The 15,757-nt window shown below is 40.4% G+C and overlaps 1 protein-coding gene across 4 annotated transcripts in view; it reads right to left on the bottom strand.

Annotated features, from left to right (window-relative positions):
* DOP1A (DOP1 leucine zipper like protein A) overlaps window positions 1-15,757 on the bottom strand; it is a 123,104-nt gene that overhangs the window by 54,497 nt on the left and 52,850 nt on the right. For all 4 annotated transcript variants that reach the window (XM_077812749.1, XM_077812748.1, XM_077812751.1 and 1 more), the window contains exons 5-10: window positions 14,350-14,539; window positions 13,529-13,627; window positions 7,152-7,251; window positions 4,565-4,674; window positions 1,968-2,076; window positions 262-382 (exon numbers count right to left, since the gene is read on the bottom strand). In XM_077812749.1, the coding sequence (XP_077668875.1) occupies window positions 262-382; window positions 1,968-2,076; window positions 4,565-4,674; window positions 7,152-7,251; window positions 13,529-13,627; window positions 14,350-14,539 (729 nt within the window). The remainder of the gene's footprint in view (window positions 1-261; window positions 383-1,967; window positions 2,077-4,564; window positions 4,675-7,151; window positions 7,252-13,528; window positions 13,628-14,349; window positions 14,540-15,757) is intronic.

Below are 15,757 nucleotides of genomic sequence, written 5' to 3'. Positions count from 1 at the left end.
CCTTTTTAGCACAGTAAATGTCATTAAATAAAATAAAACTATAGATGTCCATTCCATCATGTCCCAAGGAAAAGCTTCAATTGAGATCAATGAGAGCTTTGCCTTTCCCTTTCAGAGGAGCAGGCTTCAAGATATCGCTGTGTATTTAGCATGCATTCAGCAATAAACAAGTTCTACTATTTATTAATGTTTATATTTAAAATGTATACTATTTTCTGTTAAAGAGGAAGCATATGTTATATTCTTTTCCTTGTACTCTACCTGCTTAGTTGTGTGTGATCTTTGCTGAAGGAAAGTTCCATCTGAAGATCCAGCTCAGCTTTGCATTGCGTATATAATGTTCTAAATACTTCAATCAATACATCCTCTAAGATTACAGGTCCTAAAATGACCATGAGAAATAGCTGCAATGACAACCTTGTAAAATTAAGGACATTCCAATGATCAGTATCTGAACCCTAACCAAATCATTGGAATCTACAGTTTCATTTACTAAAGCCACAAAATCACTTTTACTCAGATAACTTACAAAGCTGAACAGAATCCCACTTATATTTTGTGCATTCTTATGCATAGTAGAATTTAAAACTATACATATTTTATACAATAATATGCTATTCAATAGGATGTGCAGGAAATTATCCGTGTGAATCCTAGTGAGTTAAATTTATCTCATAAAGCTAAACCTTGACATCTCATGATGAAAATCTACCTGACAGTGTAAGGTAAAAAATTAGAAGTAAAATATTTTGAGCATCTTTACTCTGATTCAGTTGAAGTGGGTTCTTCTCCATTTTTGGCTACAAATGTGCAAGACAGTCTTTGCATCAGACTCACATTAGATTCCAACAAACTCCTGAGGTTTAAGAAAAGCATCTGACTTTGAAATGAGTTGCAATAGTTCACAAAGTGGTCTGTCTTCAGAGGAGAAGAAGAGCTTTCTGTGCTTTCTCTTGGCCTCACCTTGCTCCCATTAGTGGGAACACCACCACTGACTTCAGCAGGAGCAAAGTCTTTGTTTAATCTGCCAAACCAATTTGCCAACATGATCCTCACAGCTGTGCTTACTTCATTAAATCTTAATGTGCACAGTGTCAGTAAGATTTAAACTGTCTGGCTCAGAAATTATGGGTGACTGAAAAGCCAAACTATATGATAAAAAAATACAGTTAGACTTTGACGACTTCTCAGTCATTCATAATTTCTGAGCCAGGCATTTTAAATGTTACTGACACTGCATATGTTAAGACTGAGTGAAGTGAGAACAGATATGTGGATCATGTTGGCAAAATTCCATACATATGTATCATCTCTCCACATCCCCACACTTTTAATTTCCACTTACTGTGGATAATGTTTGTAAATATTAAGGAATTTAATTACTTGTTTGTTTATTTAAAATGACTACATACTTTATAAGCCAATCAATTCTTACTGATAAGCTCTTTATGTACTAGACAAAATGTGGTATTATATTTTTAATATTTCAAAACATGTGTGTGTTGGGATAATGAGCACGGGGCCTTGGGATCACATAAGCAGTAGTTATTGGGTTATTTTTCCCATTTCTCTGTAACAGTGTGGTGGCTATGGTTTGTTTTTCTTAAAGAATTAAAAATCTAAATAGCATTCCCCTCAAGATTCAAATAACTTTGGGAAGATCAATTTTGGGGCCTAAACTACTTCTCAGTATTACTTTAACTTCAGATTTACTGCATGGAGTAGAACAATTAGGTTTTTGGGGGGCGGTGAGAAAGTAGTATGTGATTACATTGGAAGACACTATATAGTCCAACTCTACCATCTATTTACTGCACATTTCTTGAACATACCTACTACTTTGTTAATATCCTCCACTTAAGAAGTTATCCAGAACATTGCTTTATATGCTAGTCAACCAAAAGAATTAATAATTTTTAGCAAAATGTAACAAAAATATATTTAAGGTTAGAAATATATGAGAGTACCTAGTTCAGGTTTGTCCAGTAAACTGATAAAAATCCGAAAAGGCTTTAGGTCCTGCATCAGTGTGCTCTCTTCTCCATGTCCATTAACTTGTAAGATTCCCACCATTGCCTATAAAAAGCATACACAGATCAGAAAATCAAGAAGAAAAGAACAGCTTCAGAAAGCAGGCAATTATGAAAACATGCAAAAAGGGGAATTACTCACAGTGGAGGAGACCCTGTTTTCTTACCTCCCTGCAGCTCATTCTCCATACCTAGGCATTCCCCTTATTGTCGATCACATTCTATTCCACAGAAGTGGAACATATTCTAATATTTGTAGAAAGGTGGGGAACACACAGTATAGTAGCATAAATAGATGCTTACTCAAAATTTCTTAAGAGTAATGAACAAGGGGTATAAAGTGATGATGTAGCTACTTGAGAAGGTAAAAAAAAATTAAATAAAGGGCTAAATAAAACAATAATCTACCTATTCAGGATGCAGCTTGGCTGTCAGACTATTTTCTTTAGCTCAACTGTATGGAACAAGTAGCAACGAAAGCTTCAAAAGGAAGGGAAAACAATGAACTCCTATACTGAAGTACTTTATTCCATGCCACCAGATGCAGAATAAAACTAACTAGACTCTCAGAAGCTATTTAGTTTCTCTCTGCTGCTGACACAGCAATCTATGAGTAGGCGCTAGTGCATTTCTTCTAGAGCTTCTAAAAAAGAGAAGAGAGAAGAGAAGACAGAAGGAATGAGACAGAAAAAAGGTTTGATCTTCCATTTACTAAGAGGTGAGTATCATCACACAGTATCTTGGAAAATCTTCTACACCTGAACATGCTTTTAGAGAGGCAGACTTTTCAAGACATGGCATCAAAGGACAAGCAAGTCCAAAAATCAGAAGAAAATACAAAAGAAGAGAAAAAAGACTGGCAAAGAAAGAAGAGGAGAGGGGCAATCAACATTTTGAAAGGCTTTTCAATGGTAGTAAGTTGCTGTTGATGACAATTTTAACATGATATGCTAGTGTTTGTCATGCCCTTTAAGAAAGATCTTGAAAGAATATACAAGTGGGCTCTGCCCTTTATTGGAAAAAACAGGTATCCTCTACCTTGAGCATGACTGCTAAGAAAAAATGGAAATGGATTGTATAAATATTGGCACCCTTTCTAGCATCATGAGAGAGGGAAAAGATTAAATGGATAAAGGCATCAGTCAAACATCCAGGTGAATGAAAGACACAGGAATGGATTTAATCTGCAGGCCATAACTTTATTACCTTAACAATGGGCAAGGGGTGGTATGCACCCACTCCCTCTCACAAACAGGTATTTCACTGGGCCCCGTGCAGGGCTACAGGGCTTCCTCCATATAACCATAATTCAAGGTCAACTCTCTTTAGCCTCCCACTAGGATTCAGCTCACTTATGAATCATCTCGCCCTCCCCTCCACAAGGAGGGCAGAGAGTTCCTAGGGGGACCTCAGCCTGTGAAGACTTACAGTCTCCCCTTTTCACAGGCAAACAGACCAGCCAAATCCAAAATCTCATTACATCTGGGAGTTGGCCCTTTTAGCCTTTATTCAAAATGGACACCAGCCAAGACGAGATGACCTAACCCTTTCTATATTAACTCCTAATGTTAGAGTTCCCATTCTTTCTTACTCCTTTTAACCTAACTGTGCCTCCAAAATGCTGTGAGGAAGGCAAAAAAACCCACTGGACTCTTGCCAGTGTAGCCCAATTGAAAAATTCCTTCCTGATCCCCCAAACTGGTGGTCGGTCTGATCCACAGCAGCCCTGAAACACATCTCCATATACCTTAACTACCGGAAGAGAGGGTGAGGCATTTATCGAGGCAAGACTGCCTCCAGATGCCCAGGAAGGCTTTAAATGGAGGGGGGAAGGTTCTGAGGCCAACTGTCTCCATCATTACCCTCAAGTCAGCAAGCCAATAGGTAGCAGAAAAGCCTCCCCCTCCCTGGCATATTCCTGCGTGTACCAGACACCAGAGGAAGCGCTCTCCCTTCTCCCATTGTGGGGACTGGTCATCCCCCTGCTAGTCTAACCAAACTCCCTCTCCCCCACAGCTGAGACAGGGAGGGACATTTTTGTCATCTATACAAGTGAGAAGGGAGCCTCTCCAAATCTGTTCTGTGGATAAGTAGATTTCAGTCTGCTTCGCTGTCAATCAATACCTTCCATAAGTGCTACTCTGTCTAACAGAGAGGAAGCAATAGAGGAGAGATGGGATTAAAATACTTCCATATAATATTATTGTTTTAAAGAGGAGAGTGCTAGCCAATCAATGTTTCACACTAAGCTTTTCATTCAGATCTAAGAGTTCTAGAAGAATTATTTCAGTTACAGACAAGGACATACTATAAAAAGGCAGCGCTTCTAAAATTTCCTCATAAAAAGATACAAATTACATGTATATATTGACATGGCCAATTAGTGGATGAGGAAACACCAATTTTTATCAAGACAATTCTTAACCGAAAGAATATTTTAATAATAGGTTTGTTTATAAGGATTTATATTGATGAAAAGAATAGTTTCATAATGAGTAAATGCCATGTTAAAAAAAAAAACATATTATTGATACCTGGACCAACATTTCCTTAGAAAAGGTATTGAAATAGTAAGTGGCATGTTCCTCAGGATTGCTATGTCTTGTGCTTCTAGGTCCTACGATAGCACCATTATTATCAAAACCTTCAAGCAAACAAAAGACATGACAAATTAATATTTACCTTTTTATGTTTTCTTCTTCAATTTTTTAAACACTGGATCAACACACTGGCACTGATAACTTACCAATTTGTAGTCCAAGTAATGTCGGCAAGAGAAAGACCATTTTAAATAGTTTAATAAAAGAATCTAATTAAATGGAACAAAGTATTAAGCTGACTGCAGAGTGAACTACACTCTGGAGTTTTAGTTTTCATTGAACACACTGCTAGATAGTTACATTACTTTTGACAAGAAAAATTTAGACATCAAAAAATACAGTATGTTCTACAGTATGCGTCTTCAAAGTCAATGTACTGTAGCAACAGAAACAACAATTACAAAGAACCGTAGTTAACGCTATTGAACGCTGTAGCAGATTTTAAACATTAGAGGACCACAGAGACCAAAGCCAATGAAGCTATTGTCCTAATGTTGTTATTCTAAATTATTTATACATGTAAAAGGAATATCAAAGTTAACTATTAAATCATTTATAAAAAGATTCATATGCTAAGGAAACCATCTTGATCATTGAAAAATTATGTGAAAGAAATATCTAGTTTCCTCTCTGAAAATTTAATCTTTTCTTACAGAAATTCAACATTTTCCTGATAAGCTTTTAAAAAAAAAAAAAGCAAGCTGCTGAAAACATCAACATTTCTTCAGAAGTGGTTTTCACATTTTCTGCTCAAGAATGATGAAAACAGAAGAAAAAGTAGAGAGGATGCATGTCATTTAGTTTCAACTGAAAATAAACTTTAGTATTAAGGACATCTGTGGAGAGCTGACTTGAATTTAAAAAGGTTTAGTAAGATTTTTGTTTCTATTTAATTTTCATAAAACTGTGCATTAAGATATAAGAATAATGAGGAATAGCTAAAAATAGATACGCAAGTACTATATTATGAAAACGTAGATCTAAAAGATCCTCACCACTTAGTTAAAAGAAGTGGTTTTATATTTACAGTAGAATCTTCATTAATAAAATACAGCAACACAACACTGATTAACTCAAAGAAAAAATTATTATATTAATAAAAACTATACAGATCAATTAAATGGAAAACAGAGATTATATAATTGTACAGAATATAGGACATGCCTATTTGTGTGCTAATGCTGCAACACTTGTACATGCTGATCTATGCAGCCACTCCATTTACTGAAATCACACTGACATCAGTGGAAATTGCACAGATGGAATAGCTGTGGAATCTGCTGTCCATAATTTTAAGAAAACAGTGTGAAGTTACACCATGAGTTACAGAAAGATGCATCAAATGTTGTTCTCAACATTCTTTGTAGAAGTTTCAAGTTCTGTTTTATAGAAAAAAAGTTAGTTACTTAGATTCAACCTTAATTTGTTTTTGTTTTTTAATTTATTAAATGCAATTTCCTTTTATTTGGAAAAATTAGAGAAATGATCTACCTATATAAATGTGTCTCCCTGTCTTCCTGAAAAAGACAAGTAGCAGCTCATAAAAAGAGGCTTTGAACTGTGAAATAGGTAGGAAATAAAGTGTTTAATTGAAGTTGGAATTTTTGATCCTCCTTCTGAATGAACCCATTTGGCAGAACATGACATGAGTTTCATCAGCAGTATTTAAAAAAAAAGAAGATAAACCAATTTCTATCATGAGTAGATATTTGTTTGATATTCAAAGATTTTTTAAACTGATTAGAACAGACATTTTCCATAGCTCTTCATTAATTCTTTTTCTGACCAACTGGCATTATATCAAGATGAAAACTATTATATAATGTGATGCTAAGCATCCACTATTTTCACCAATGGAGACATTTTTAGTGACATGGCAGACGCCCAAAATAGGTTAAGAAATGCTAATTTAGGCCACAATACTGTATACATTTACATACCTAAAGTTAAGCACATATATCAGTGTTTGTGGAATCAGGGAGTTAATATAAAATTTTACTTTCAAATATATTTCAATGTATCATTGTTCCCCTCATTCTCCTTACCCCTTCCTACTTCAAATGTAAGTTACACTGACTCATGTCTTGTCTTAATTTAGACTGTTAGCTCTCTGGGGCAGGGACTGTGTTTTAACATGTACAGCTCCCGGCACAATGGGCCGCATTGCTGATTAGGGTCTATGGGTCCTACACTGTAAGAAAATATATAAATAATTTATATATAGCAAGGAATATTGTTATCATGGGCTTTTTCACATGGCTGTGCTGACGAAAAGGTAATAGTTTTCTTATAAGTCACTTTTGATAAAATCAAAATCTGGTACACACAACTTTCTTTGCATTGTCTAATACATTGGTGGCAACTGTGTTGTACTCATAACTATAGCATGAACATAATAAACACTGATTTCTATTTATCAAGTCACATACATAAGATTTCACCATTACCAGTATTATTTTTACCAGCTACATTCCTTTCTCTGCCATTAAACAGATAATTATCAAATTCAGTACAAACTTACCTAGAAGCCATGCATAAAGCCTTCGGTTGAGTGACATATCTCTGCGTAGTACTACATGAAGGGCTGCTGACAAAATTCTGATCATGTCTGGGCGCGTTGCCTGAAGAAATTAGGAACATTACTGTAGTTTAACCACAGAAAGGGACATCTGTAGCTGGCTAATGGATAAGTATTCACTGAATAAAAATTATTTAATTTCCTGAAACCTCTGAATTCATAGCAATAAAGTAGCACAAAGTTCTGAGTCTTAGGACATCAAAAAGTGAGATTACTATTTGGAACAGCCACCTGTTAGAATGCTGTATGACACTGCAACCATAGTAGCACATTGCTGCCTCTATTAACAGTCCATCACCGTGCTACAATGCATTTCACTTTGATTATCAAGCGGAAGTCCTGGAAGCAAACTGATTAAAATGCAACAAAAAAATCCCCAGCAGACACAGTCTTAAATAATTTTCTCCTCATTGATTAGTATTTAAAAAGCCCTAACTTATGTGAATTTTAGTTCTCAAGAAAGGTACTACATGGATACCTCTGACACATAAAATTTGGGTTCCAATCAACCAAAATGTTTCAGGTCAATTCAAAATCAAGTGTTTTGCTTTTTCAATTTGTTCCAAGTTAATCAACTTGTTTCAGTCAACTCAAAATTAAATGTTTTTTATTTTTTTCATTTCGATTTGGCTGTTTTCAAGTGGGGTTTTTTTTACCCTTTTTGGGAATATTTTATCTTAAAAATTGGCCATATTAGAATTTCAAACACCATTCTGAAAAGAAAAGTCAAAACACATAGTTCTCACATTTTTACATTTTTCCCAAATTTAGACCCAAAATTGCACATAATTTTAGAGCACGAAAAAAATGCTTATTTCCAAAAACAAATCTCTGAATCAAAAAACTTTTACCCAGCTGCAGTGCTATCTAAACCCTGAAGTGGAAGGACCACCACTAGGAGTGAGGGAGTAGTTCTGTCTCCATGCATGCTCAATCACTTATTTCCCTTAAAGTGGTCATCAGGAGCCAATAGGAAGGTATTTTTATTTAAAAACAAAACAAAGCAACTATCCTCTAGGAATGGAATTGCTCCCACAAAATCATTTTACAACTGCCAGCAAGCACTAAATTTCAGTCACTACTGAACTGGGCTGCAGTTTCCAAGTGATCTAGAAGGTGAAAAGTTCCTTCCCATTAAACTCCTTAGGATGCCTAAGCCCTGGTCTACACTAGGACTTTAGGTCGAATTTAGCAGCGTTAAATGGATGTAAACCTGCACCCATCCACATGATGAAGCCCTTTATTTCGACTTAAAGGGCTCTTAAAATTGATTTCCGTACTCCACCCCTGACAAGTGGATTAGCACTTAAATCGGCCTTGCCGGGTCGAATTTGGGGTACTGTGGACGCAATTTCACGGTATTGGCCTCCGGGAGCTATCCCAGAGTGCTCCACTGTGACCGCACTGGACAGCACTCTCAACTCAGATGCACTGGCCAGGTAGACAGGAAAAGAACTGCGAACTTTTGAATCTCATTTCCTGTTTGGCCACCGTGGCAAGCTGCTGGTGACCATGCAGAGCTCATCAGCAGAGGTGACCATGATGGAGTCCCAGAATCGCAAAAGAGCTCCAGCATGGACCGAACGGGAGGTACGGGATCTGATCGCTGTATAGGGAGAGGAATCCGCACTATCAGAACTCCGTTCCAGTTTTCGAAATGCCAAAACCTTTGTCAAAATCTCCCAGGGCATGAAGGACAGAGGCCATAACAGGGATCCGAAGCAGTGCCGCGTGAAACTTAAGGAGCTGAGGCAAGCCTACCAGAAAACCAGAGGGGCGAACGGCCGCTCCGGGTCAGAGCCCCGAACATGCAGCTTCTATGATGAGCTGCACCCCAGCCATGTTGTTTGACTCCTTCAATGGAGATGGAGGCAACATGGAAGCAGGTTTTGGGGATGAAGAAGATGATGATGATGAGGTTGTAGATAGCTCACAGCAAGCAAGCGGAGAAACCAGTTTTCCCGACAGCCAGGAACAGTTTCTCACCCTGGACCTGGAGCCAGTACCCACCGAACCCACCCAAGGCTGCCTCCTGGACCCGGCAGGCGGAGAAGGGACCTCCAGTGAGTGTACCTTTTAAAATACTATACATGGTTTAAAACCAAGCATGTGAAAGGATTAATTTGCCCTGGCATTCGCGGCTCTCCTGGATGTACTCCCAAAGCCTTTGCAAAAGGTTTCTGGGGAGGGCAGCCTTATTGTGTCCTTCATGGTAGGACACTTTACCACTCCAGGCCAGTAACACGTACTCAGGAATCATTGTACAACAAAGCATTGCAGTGTATGTTTGCTGGCGTTCAAACAACATCCGTTCTTTATCTCTCTGTGTTATCCTCAGGAGAGTGAGATATCATTCATGGTCACCTGGTTGAAATAGGGTGCTTTTCTTCAGGGGACACTCAGAGGAGCCCGTTCCTGCTGGGCTGTTTGCCTGCGGCTGAACAGAAATGTTCCCCGCTGTTAGCCACGGGGAGGGGGGAGGGTTGAGGGGGTAGCCACGCGGTGGGGGGAGGCAAAATGCGACCTTGTAATGAAAGCACATGTGCTATGTATGTAATGTTAACAGCAAGGTTTACCCTGAAAGACTGTAGCCACTGTTTTATAAAATGTGTCTTTTTAAATACCGCTGTCCCTTTTTTTTTCTCCACCAGCTGCATGCGTTTCAATGATCACAGGAGCTTCTCCTTCCCAGAAGCTAGTGAAGATTAGAAAGAACAAAACAAATACTCGTGATGAAATGTTCTCTGAGCTCATGCTGTCCTCCCACACTGACAGAGCACAGACGAATGCGTGGAGCCAAATAATGTCAGAGTGCAGGAAAGCACAAAATGATCGGGAGGAGAGGTGGCGGGCTGAAGACAGGGCTGAAGCTCAAATGTGGCGGCAGTGTGATGAGAGGAGGCAGGATTCAATGCTGAGGCTGCTGGAGGATCAAACCAGTATGCTCCAGTGTATGGTTGAGCTGCAGCAAAGGCAGCTGGAGCACAGACTGCCACTACAGCCCCTGTGTAACCAACTGCCCTCCTCCCCAAGTTCCATAGCCTCCACACCCAGACGCCCAAGAACGCGGTGGGGGGGCCACCGGCCAACCAGCCACTCCACCACAGAGGATTGCCCCAAAAAAAGAAGGTTGGCATTCTATAAATTTTAAAGTTGTAAACTTTTAAAGTGCTGTGTGGCATTTTCCTTCCCTCCTCCACCACCCCTCCTGGGCTACCTTGGTAGTCATCCCCCTATTTGTGTGATGAATGAATAAAGAATGCATGAATGTGAAGCAACAATGACTTTATTGCCTCTGCAAGCGGTGATTGAAGGGAGGAGGGGAGGGTGGTTAGCTTTCAGGGAAGTAGAGTGAACCAAGGGGCGGGGGGTTTCATCAAGGAGAAACAAAGAGAATTTTCACACCATAGCTTGGCCAGTCATGAAACTGGTTTTCAAAGCTTCTCTGATGCGTACCACGCCCTCCTGTGCTCTTCTAACCGCCTGGGTGTCTGGCTGCGCATAACCAGCAGCCAGGCGATTTGCCTCAACCTCCCACCCCGCCATAAACGTCTCCCCCTTACTCTCACAGATATTGTGGAGCGCACAGCAAGCAGTAATAACAGTGGGAATATTGGTTTCTGTGAGGTCTAAGCGAGTCAGTAAACTGCGCCAGCGCACTTTTAAACATCCAAATGCACATTCTACCACCATTCTGCACTTGCTCAGCCTGTAGTTGAACAGCTCCTGACTACTGTCCAGGGTGCCTGTGTACGGCTTCATGAGCCATGGCATTAAGGGGTAGGCTGGGTCCCCAAGGATAACTATAGGCATTTCAACATCCCCAATAGTTATTTTCTGGTCTGGGAATAAAGTCCCTTCCTGCAGCTTTTGAAATAGACCAGAGTTCCTGAAGATGCGAGCGTCATGTACCTTTCCCGGCCATCCCACGCTGATGCTGGTGAAACGTCCCTTGTGATCCACCAGAGCTTGCAGCACTATTGAAAAGTACCCCTTGTGGTTTATGTACTCGCCGGCTTGGTGCTCCGGTGCCAAGATAGGGATATGGGTTCCGTCTATGGCCCCACCACAGTTAGGGAATCCCATTGCAGCAAAGCCATCCACTGTGACCTACACATTTCCCAGGGTCACTACCCTGGATATCAGCAGATCTTTGATTGCGTGGGCTACTTGCATCACAGCAGCCCCCACAGTTGATTTGCCCACTCCAAATTGATTCCCAGCTGACCGGTAGCTGTCTGACGTTGCAAGCTTCCACAGGGCTATTGCCACTCGCTTCTCAACTGTGAGGGCTGCTCTCATCTTGGTATTCATGCGCTTCAGTGCAGGTGAAAGCAAGTCACAAAGTTCCATGAAAGTGCCCTTACGCATGCAAAAGTTTCGCAGCCACTGGGAATCGTCCCAAACCCGCAACACTATGCGGTCCCACCAGTCTGTGCTTGTTTCCCGAGCCCAGAATCGGCGTTCCACAGTATGAACCTGCCCCATTAGCACCATGATGCATGCTTTGGCAGGGCCCATGCTTTCAGAGAAATCTGTGTCCATGTCCTGATCACTCACGCGACCACACTGACGTCGCCTACTCGCCCGGTATCGCTCTGCCAGGTTCTGGCGCTGCATATACTGCTGGATAATGCGTGTGGTGTTTAATGTGCTCCTAATTGCCAAAGTGAGCTGAGCGGCCTCCATGCTTGCCTTGGTATGGCGTCCGCTCAGAAAAAAGTCGCGGAACGATTGTCTGCCGTTGCTCTGATGGAGGGAGGGGCTACTGACGACACGGCTTACAGGGCTGGCTTCAGGGAGCTAAAATCAACAAAGGGGGTGGCTTTACATCAAGGAGTATTTCACGCAGGATTTCACAGAGGGTTCCAATAAGAAATGGTGCACCTAAGTTATTGTTCTTATTGGAACAAGGAGGTTAGTCTGGCCTCTGATTGATACATGGCTAGATTTACCTCGCTGCACCTTCCCTGTGAGTGACTGCAGTGTGACCTAGAGGAATGAGTCCCCTAGACGGGGGGGGGGGGGAAGCAAATGAGTACAAAACAAATCTGGTCTATTTCTTGTTTTGATACACTCCATCTATCTTTTACACCTTTGGCTGGCAGCAGACGGTGCAGAAGGACTGCATGCCATCCACATCTCAGGGCTGCTCGGCAGAAGATGGTACAATACGACTGCTAGCCACCCTCATCTCTTGCCTGCCTGGCAGAAGATGGTACAATACGACTGCTAGCAATCCATATCGCCTGCCTGCTCATCATAAGATGGTTCAATAGGACTGACTGCAGGACTAAAGAGAATGACTTGATCAAGTCACTCCAAATTTAGTCCCTACGCCCATGTCTGTCCAGGCGCTCCCGGCCGACGCGGCCAGGAGCACCTCGGACATGATGATGACGTCTACCAGTCCTATTGCACCGTCTGCTGCCACAAGGCAATGGGTTGCTGCTACTGTGTAGCAATGCACTACCGCGCCTGCCAGCACCCAGGCGACATACGGTGACATTTACCTGAGCGGGCTCCATGCTTGCTATGGTATGGCGTCTGCACAGGTAACTCAGGAAAAAAGGTGCGAAACGATTGTCTGCCCTTGCTTTCACGGAGGGAGGGAGGGAACGGGGACCTGACGATATGTACCCAGAACCACCCGCGGCAATGTTTTAGCCCCATCAGGCATTGGGATCTCAACCCAGAATTCCAATAGGCAGCGGAGACTGCGGGAACCGTGGGATAGCTACCCACAGTGCAACACTCCGGAAGTCGACTCTAGCCTCGGTACTGTGGAAGCACTCCGCCGAGTTAATGCACTTAATGCACTTAGAGCATCTTCTGTGGGGAGACACACACTCGAATATATAAAACCGATTTCTAAAAAACCGACTTCTATAAATTCGACCTGATTTCGTAGTGTAGACATACCCTAACTATTCATTTTTAGTTCTCCAATACTGAGGACTTGAAAACTCACAAATGAGTACATAACTTGTTTTCTACTCAATTAGGAATTGTGCGGGGAAATGTCTAATAGAGCAGATCCCATCTCAAACTATAAAAAAAAGTTTCTGTAAATAATGTTTTCTCTTATATTCCGTCTGTATTCAGTAAAATGTCAAACACAATGAGACTAAGACAGGGATCATTGTATGCCAACACACAAGCTACTTGAGAGAGATTCTCTTATAGAGGATTCTATTTATTCTGATTTTGGAGAAAGCCATTAATAAAGATTGACTTAATATCATCACTTGATTACAAAACAATCTATACATGCAAGAGTATGTGGATATATATTTCTTTATTTTATATTAAAATTTTACCTGACTCATATGGAATGGAAAGCAGAAGAGTATAAGGTCTAATGTGCTCCTTTGTACTAATACACTGGAATCCTGCACTGATGTGCTTACTGCTTCCACCTGAAACAACATTGCCATTAAAAACAGACTTGTAATTAAAATAACATAATTTATTACATTTAAAAGAATATGTACATACACCCCTCAAAACAGATATCTTTACAGTCCTCTTATTAAATATACTGAATATTTTAGAAATCAAAATAACCTGGTTCAAAATTAGATATAATGTAAACAATGTACACACATAAAAAATGAAATTATGAAAACATGGAAGAAAGATATAATTGGCACAATTTCTACTAACCACAGAAAGCATTTAAGCTTTGCTTAATATATGCATGGCTTGATTTAGTTTAATCAGCAAAGTAATTCACTACACATTTTTCAAGAAGCAACATGAAATTTGCTACTTTTATTGAAAAGTGTAATGAATGGCCAATTTAAAAACACTAAGCAATTTTTAAAATCTAAATTATGAAATTTCATCTAACATGCATACTATATCAGTCTAACTAGGGTGACCAGATGTCCCGTTTTTAAAGGGACAGTCCTGGTTTTGGGGACTTTTTCCTATATAGGCGCCTATTACCCCCACGCCCGTCCCTTTTTTTCCACAGTTGCTATCTGGTCGCCCTAAGTCTAACTAGTGCTAAAAATAGACACAATGTATTTATTTATTTCTATAAAGATTATTTTCAAAGACTGAGAAGACATCAGAAAACCCCTGGAAGCTGTACAGTTATATAAATGAGCGTTACCCTAACGAATGAACATATTACCATTAACTCAATGTCACTGCCAATTATATAGAGCTGATCTTCCATTGAAAGCTTTCTGTTTAGATGGGAGAGGACATATGTGATTCCAGGTAACCGAACCGCAGGACTGGTAAGAAGACTACCCCAAAGGGCACTGTAGAATGCTGATTGGTCGACTGCACCAGCAACCTTCTCCAACAGTGTGTTGGTTCTACAGCACAAGTGACAAAAGAGGTCAATGGAACAGAGAGGGTGCATTAGCTCAGACCTTTGGAAACTAAACATTTTCTGCTTTACAAAACATGAAATCAGGCTGTATGTACACAAGCAGCGATCAATGTAAAGTTCAATATTTAGCGAAATACAGCAGACAGAGATTTTTTGCTGCAGAAAGCAATGCACTATAATATATATTATCCTATGAGACCTCCAAGAATATCACAATCTATAGGGAATATCAGCATTACCCACTGGCAATAGAAAAATAAATTAACACTGAAAGAGAGATGTGTCTGGCACTGATTTTAATACAAAATTTAAAAAAGAAAATACAAAGCAAGATACATCCTTCACAATTTCTATGTGGACAAAAGTACTTATGAAGTACATTCCATGAACGACTACTTTTTTACACAGGCGAAGATCAGCTTGACCCTATTTAAAAGCTGAACCTAAATTTTTATCATAGAGAAGCTTGTTTCTATAGTATGGACTTGAATCGCAGCACAAAATACTTGATCAGGGCGGACATTGAAGTATTACACCATCGGTATGTCTACACTGCACTTAAAAATACAGCTGGCCCGTGCTAGTTGACTTGGTCTTAAGGTGCTCAGGCTAAGGGCTGTTTAACTGCAGTACAGACACTGGGGCCTCAGGCTGGAGCCCAGGCTCTAGGACCTTGGGAGTGGGAGGTTCCTGGGGCTCAGGCTGCAGCCCAAGCCCAAACATCTATAGTACAATTAGACAGCCCCTTATCCCGAGACCCACGAGCTAGGGTTGCCAATTTTGGTTGGATGTATACCTGGAAGTTTCATCACATGACATAATCTTTAATTAAAGATTAATCTTTAATTTCTGGAGACTCCAGGACAATCCTGGACACACAGGTGCTGGAACTAGGGCTGCTGGGGGTGCTACCGCACCCCTGTCTTGAAGTGGTTTCCATTATATGCAGGGTTTACAGTTTGGTTCAATGGCTCTCAGCATCCCTACTATAAAAATTGTTCCAGCATCCTTCTGCCAAGAGCCTGAGTCAGCTTACACGGGGCAGCCACGGGTGTCTCACTACATTGTAGATACACCCTAGCATGCCTTGTCATTTGCAGAAATCATGACCACAATACAAAGTTGTTTTGGAAGAAAAAAATAAACCATTCTCTATTTTTCTTATGACAATCTACATTTTTGTGCTATTTTTTCCCCACCA

The sequence above is a fragment of the Eretmochelys imbricata genome, chromosome 3 (genome assembly GCF_965152235.1).
Source record: "Eretmochelys imbricata isolate rEreImb1 chromosome 3, rEreImb1.hap1, whole genome shotgun sequence".
NCBI lineage: Eukaryota > Metazoa > Chordata > Testudines > Cheloniidae > Eretmochelys > Eretmochelys imbricata.
The sequence above is the reverse complement of the archived record's forward strand: the minus strand, read 5'-3'. Positions and strand labels throughout refer to the sequence as shown.